The sequence below is a fragment of the Octopus bimaculoides genome, chromosome 23, assembly GCF_046866305.1.
Source record: "Octopus bimaculoides isolate indiv1 chromosome 23, ASM4686630v1, whole genome shotgun sequence".
NCBI lineage: Eukaryota > Metazoa > Mollusca > Cephalopoda > Octopoda > Octopodidae > Octopus > Octopus bimaculoides.
Window position 1 is genome coordinate 26,435,540 of NC_142950.1, and position 7,500 is coordinate 26,443,039.

General features: G+C 37.2%; 1 protein-coding gene across 1 annotated transcript in view; it reads left to right on the top strand.

The window, feature by feature from the left end:
- LOC106874626 (uncharacterized) overlaps window positions 1–7,500 on the top strand; it is a 20,251-nt gene that overhangs the window by 12,214 nt on the left and 537 nt on the right. Inside the window, exons 5-8 of the mRNA XM_089340087.1 lie at window positions 914–1,254; window positions 3,516–3,597; window positions 4,736–4,830; window positions 6,651–7,500. The exon at window positions 6,651–7,500 is cut by the window's right edge and continues 537 nt beyond it. Coding sequence (XP_089196213.1) covers window positions 914–1,254; window positions 3,516–3,597; window positions 4,736–4,830; window positions 6,651–7,500 — 1,368 coding nt within the window. The remainder of the gene's footprint in view (window positions 1–913; window positions 1,255–3,515; window positions 3,598–4,735; window positions 4,831–6,650) is intronic.

The window sequence follows — 7,500 nt, forward strand, 5'->3', positions numbered from 1 at the left end:
ACAATGGGTCGCTGAATACTTTATACCGCAGTCCACAGCCAGAGTGACAACATCATCCTGCCAACGCCCTATCCTATAGGAGTATGTGGGCGTTAGAATAAAGAAAATAGCAGGTGTCGCTTCCACAGCATTAACATCACGTAACTTGAGCTGACCAATAGAAGCCTGACAAACAAGCCAACTTGAATTTGTCTCAGATCTCTTACTCTTCTCGTGGTATCTGATGAGATGAGCCCATCTTACTCACCGACGAAACTTTAAGTCATATGGAGCGGAGCCAAACTTACTAATCACACACAAACGTATATAATATATGTGGACTCTCACCTTTTATCTCTCATGTTTCTCCCTCCTTTACTTTGTTCTTGGTGACTTCTTCTTTGTGATATAATACTTGGGAAAGAATATATTTGCGGCTGAAGATAGCTTTATAGTATCCTGTCTATCAATTATATACCAATATAATGATGCAACGACTATAAAGCTTGAAACACGTGTACCGCGGAATCCTTTGTGTTCTGTTTTTATTTGTACGTTTTTTACGTTTTTAATATATATATATATATATATATATATATATATATATATATATATATATATATATGTATGTATGTATTTATGTATGTATGTATGTATGTATGATTCATACAGAACATAAAAGACAGAGACAAGTGAAGGAACAACAAGCAAGTGTATTAGTTTGACGCTCGGGAAAATGGAAAAGTCTTTGACGTTTCGAGTCCACGCTCTTGGACAGAAAGGGATGAGAGACAAAAAAATGAAGAGAAAAGAAAAAACGGAGAGAGAAAAAGATGTGTCGGCATTATATATATTTCCACATTATGTAGGTATATGCGTGCTTATGTATATGTATCTACATGTTTATATTTGTATATTGTTTACATTATTCTAGCCAAAAGAGGCAAGTTCAATACCAGAGAGAGCGTCTTCTATACGGCCATTGTCTTTTTGCACCTTGAGAATTTCAAATCAACTTTCATGGTAGACAATCCAGGAATTATCTACGCCCAGATACCACGTGTCGTGAAAAAGATTCTTTCGAAAACCTGTGACTCACCTGAAACTATTGTAGAAAACTACATATTGCTCCTCAAAGCCTCTTGTTCACCATATATATGGCCAGTTCCAAAATGGAACAACGATTTTTCTGTAGTTGAAGAAAAGCTCAGAATAAAACTCGGTTTCGACCCGCCATTGATGTTGCCCCCTTCTTTTAAGAAAGGCGAAAGACCGGTGAGTAATTTTTTTTTTAAACTTGTTTCAGTCACTGTTCTACAAGCATGCTTGGGCACCGCCTTGAAATGGTTTAGTCAAGCACACCACCCCAGTGCTTGCTTCCTAACCGCATGGTTCTGGATTCAATCGTACTGCACGGCACACCTTGGGCAAGTGTCTTCTCCTATAGCCTCGAACCAACCAAAACCTTAACTCTTAACCCTAACTTAACCCTAACTTTAAATCCTTGTCCTAACACTAAACCCTAACTCTAACTCTAACCCTAAACTGTAACCCTAACACTTAGCCCTAACCCTAAACCTAATCCTAATCTAGATCATGTCATTTCACGGTGTAAACTACTGATACTACAGTAGACCGCGCGCTTAAATAGTACCAAAGTTATTCCCTATTAAAAACCGTCAAAGATTTTTGAAGAGGTTTCTTTTTTTCTTTCTTCTTTTTTGTTTGATGCAAGACTGACAAAGGAAGTGGAGTGATTTCACGAGTAAACATACGAAACAAAGTAGCATTCAACACGTTTAGTTGGAGTTATATGCATTTCAAAACCGTTTGACTCTGCCCCTCGTTACTTAAAGATTTGGTAGGCGTAAACAAGTCCACATCTAATGATGTCGACTTTGAACGTCTAATATGAAGGACGTATTCTACAAAATAAAACTTTAGGTAATACAAACGTGAGTAAAAGTGTTATTTACGCATGATATCAACTAAATGCGTTAAGTGCTACTTTCTACATTTTGCTCACTCACCCGTGTACTACGCATGTGTTTGAACGTGTGTAAGTACATGCTTGTATATGCGTGTGTGTGTGTGTGTGTGTGTGTGTGTGTGTGTGTGTGTGTGTGTGTGTCTGTGTGTGTATGTGTGTGCGTGCGTGTGCGCGAGCGTGCTGAAACATCATTGTATCTTGATACAACAGTGAGTGAAGACAACTTGTGTCTTTAGCATTGGCCGATACAAGGTTTCTATCAAACTACTAAATGACTTTAATGTATGTATATTGTACATACATACATACATACATACATTAATGTACGTACATGTACATAAGTACATATGTGTGTTATTTCTTTACTACCCACAAGGGGCTACACACAGAGGGGACAAACAAGGACAGACAAACACGGATTAAGTCGATTATATCGACCCCAGTGCGTAACTGGTACTTATTTAATCGACCCCGAAAGGATGAAAGGCAAAGTCGACCTCGGCGGAATTTGAACTCAGAACGTAGCGGCAGACGAAATACCGCTAAGCATTTCGCCCGGCGTGCTAACGTTTCTGCCAGCTCGCCGCCGTAAAGTACATATGTGTGTGTGTGTGTGTGTGTGTGTGTGTGTGTGTGTGTGTGTGTGTGTGTGTGTGTGTGTGTGTGTGTGTGTACATAAATGTATGTAACCAAGACGTTTTAGTATTTAATATATATTTAATCTGCATGGTGTGTGCGTGTGTAAAGGAGCTACCTTTTGACAAATCCCTTGAGAAGACACATCCATCCCTTATGACGAACCACAATTGTTTGTACAGCATCTCACCTGCAAGGTACCGGTGCACGGTGAGTTGAAACGATCGTAGTGAATAAAGAGTCTTGCGAATTTCATTTTCTTTCTCTCATATTCATGTGCGTGTATATACATACATACATACATACATATATATATATATATATATATATATATACATATACATATATATATATATATATATATACATATACACATATATATATATATATATACATATATATATATATATATATATACATATACATATATATATATATATATATATACACATATACATATATATATACATATACATATACATATATATATACATATACATATATATATATATATATATATATATATATATATATATATATATATACATATATATATATATATATATATATATATATATATATATATATATATATATATATATATACATATATATATACACAACCTCTTTTTTCCAATCATTCGCCATGTTGTACCACTGAACACGTTTTTCTTTTCATTCTCTCTCTATTTATTTCCTCATATTGCTTTCTGTGGAAGAGCGTAGGTTCGAAACGTAAATGACTTTTACATTTTTCCTGACCATCAAACTAATACACTTGTTTGCTGTTCTTACACCTATCTTCGTCTTTGTTTTTCTATAAATTTGAACTATATACATACATACATATATATATATATATATATATATATATATATATATATATATATATATATATATATATACTTTAGATACCCACTTTGAGGAGGGCGAGGAGGAGAAGAGGAGACCAATCGTCGTCAGTTTATAGCTGGAACCGTGAAAGAGATATCAGTGAGTAGTAACAAAATAAAGACAATTTTGAAGTAGGGGAGAAGCTGGAAACTTTCACTAGAGGCATCAAAAAGTATAGATTGCACCCACTAATTAATTACAATTATTATGATATTCTGGGCCCATTATATATTGGATTTTTGTCATTGCACTGCAGCTATGCTGGGGTACCGCCTGAGGAATATTTAGTTGAATAAATCGACGCTAGTGCCTATGTTGCTTTAAGCCTGGCACTTGTTCCATCGGTGTCTTTTACTGAACCTCTAAGTCACGGGGACATAAAACACCAACACCGGTTGTCATATATACGACGGGCTTCTCCCAGTTTCCGTCTACCAAATACCGTCACAAGGCTTTGGTCTGTCCAAAGCTATAGTAGAAGACACTTGCCCAAGGTGCCACGCAGTGGGACTGAACCCGGATTCGTGTGGTTGAAAAGAAAGCTTCTTACCATACAGCCACGCCCTACACACTCAAACACACACGCACACACACGCACACACACACACACACACACACATGCATATATATTCTTTTATTTGTTTCAGTCATTTGACTGCGGCCATGCTGGAGCGCCGCCTTTATCTACTCCCTACCACCGCGTTTTGAAAGTAGTGAGTAGATAAAACAAGGGACAACTGCGTGACACAGAATGGGACAAAGTTGGTCTTTTGAAATACAGATACAATTCATTTCTTATTTGTTTATTGCCCATAAGGAGCTAAACATAGAGGGGACAAACAAGGACAGACAAAGGGATTAAGTCTATTACATCGACCCCAGTGCCTAACTGGTACTTAATTTACCGACCCCGAAAGGATGAAAGGCAAAGTCGACCTCGGCGGAATTTGAACTCAGAACGTAACGGCAGACGAAACACTGCTAAGTATTTCGCCCGGTGTGCTAACGGTTCTGCCAGCCCGCCGCCTTTATGCAATTCATTCCTGCCAGCCGAGTTCTGGAGCAACGTGAAATGAAGTATCTTGCTCAACGCGTCGCCGGGAATTGAACTCACGACCTTAGGATCGTGAGCCAAATATTCCTAACCACAAATCCGACGTACCCTCCGTATATTATTAATGTTACTACACACATCAGCAGCTTGTTTCAATTGTATTTCATTATTTATTTACACCAGGCAACAAAATACCATGGTTTGTCCCCGAGGAATCAATGTATGGAACTATGAAGGAAATAGTGAATATCAACAAAGACCCTAATTATTATGAAAAGGTAAATATGCAATGAGATCTCTCTGCTCCTCGTATTCTTTCTTTCTATCTTTCCTTCTTTCTTTCTTTCCTACCTCCTTCCTTCTTTTCTTCTTTCCTTTCCTTGCACCACCTCAACACTGGCTACTCCACAAGCAAGAACGGGATTCCTAACGATCGATGCCACTGCAGGCAGCAGACCCCCCCCCACCACAGCCTTACGTACCCCCCCCCCCTGCAAGACCATTCATTTACCTACATAAACGTGATTTGCGCGCGCAAACATCCCCACACCCACACAACACCTCTATGTACACGTACACACACATGCACATGTCTATGTACGCATAAAAACCATATATATATATATATATATATATATATATATATATATATATATATATATATATATATACAGGGTGTCCACAAAGTCTGGGTACAATCAGGATTAATACATACTTTAATAAATTATTATTTCTTATATTTAATTGTTTATGTTATGATTTTATTTACTCCATGTACCCAGACCTTGTGGACACCCTGTATATATATATATATATATATATTGTGTGGTAAGTAGCTTGCTTACCAACCACATGGTTCCGGGTTCAGTCCCACTGCGTGGCACCTTGGCTAAGTGTCTTCTGTTATAGCCTCGGGCCGACCATAGCCTTGTGAGTGGATTTGTTTCACCTAACTGTCTGGGTGTTTTGCTTTATTGTCCCATTTTTATATTTTTATATATAAAAATATAAAACGGCGTACGTACACTTTGGTCTCTCATATATACATACATACATATATATATATATATATATATATATATATATATATATATATATATATATATATATATATATATATATATATATAGATTCAAGGCTTGAATATGGTACTTATGCGAAGGCACCCGAATATCACATCCCAAAAGGATGGGTGATTAAAATCAAACAATAAGCAACACGGATTTCAAAAGTGATTGCAGTACGCACGTTTCATGCTACTTCAATTTATTTAAGTAATGTGAGCATTACCTTAAATGCAATATGAAGAGCAATCTTCAGCTGCACGAAAAAATGCAAAAAAAAAGACATATTACAAATGTGGCAACATATTAAAACCAAGTGGGAGAGAGCATATGGATTTTATGTATGCTCTCTCCCACTTGGTTTTAATATGTTGCCACATTTGTAATATGTCTTTTTTTCTGCATTTTTTCGTGCAGCTGAAGATTGCTCTTCATATTGCATTTAAGTTAATGCTCACATTACTTAAATAAATTGAAGTAGCATGAAACGTGCGTACTGCAATCACTTTTGAAATCCGTGTTGCTTATTGTTTGATATATATATATATATATATATATATATATATATATATATATATATACACATACATACATGTATGTATATATGTATATATAGATATACACATATACATACATACATACATACATACATACACATACATACATACATACATACATATGTATTCATGTACACACACACATATAAAATAATTAAGGTAGCTAGACGCAATTGAAAACCAAAAACGAAATAGTTCACCGACGGTAAAATGTGTCGGGCTTCCTTCAGTTTCCTCTACTAAATCCTCTCGTAAAGCTTTGTTCGCCCCGAGGCTCTAGTATAAGACACTTGCCCAAGATGTCAATCTGTGGACTGAACTTAGAACCATGTGGTTGACAAGCACACCTACGCCTGCTGCTAGAGTTTTTTTTTTTTTTTTTATAAAACGGATCTTGTAATAAATAAATCAGTCATTTATTTACTCATTTGTTAATTTTTTATAATATTATTATTATTCTTTTCTTTTTTTTGACAGTATCGGCGATGCCGTATCAAATACTTAACACAGTTACAACAGGCCTTCGACTATGCAGCTTACAACCACTGGAAAACATACTATGCACGCAGCGTGGCGAAAAACCACGAAAGTCAGTTGTTCAATCTTTACATGGACTATACAAAATGTACACCATTCGGTGTTGCGAGAAAAGAAGCTCCACTTTTCAAACAGAGTATCGCATACGAAGAGATGCCGGAAGAGGAAGTTCATGTGCCAGACAAGTTCGAGATGATGATGAGGAGACAGGAAGATAAAGAAAAAGCAACAAAGAAAGAGGAGAAAGAAAAAGAAGAAAGAAGAAAAAAGAGACTGGCGGAGAGGAAGATGAGGAAAAAGAGAGGGAAGAAAAAGATTTCTGATTCTGCTTCCCTCGACAGTTCTTCAGGCAAGAAAGCCAAAAAGAAAAGAAAGGGCAAAGGCAAGAAAGGCAGGGGAAGGGGCAGGGGCAAAATGATGTCGGATGACGGAAGTGCCAGTATGAGCCAAGAAGACTCGCAAGTCTCAGACGAGGAAGGCAGCGATGAAACTTCAGAATCGGGGTCGAGCGATGGTTCTAGACGTGGTAGAAAACGTAGTTCAAAAAGACGCAGTAAACGGAAATCAAAGGGAAAAGGAGGATCTGGGGAGGGCGAAACCGAAAGCGGTTCTTCAGATGAAGACGAGAGTGGTTCTTCGGATGGAAGCGATGAAGAAGGTTCAAGCTATGAAGAAGGTTCAAGCTATGAAGAAGGTTCAAGCTATGAAGAAGGTTCAGGCGAAAAAGGTTCAGGCGAAGAAGGTTCAGGCGAAGAAGGTACAAGCGAAGGGAAAAAGGATCGCAAAGGAC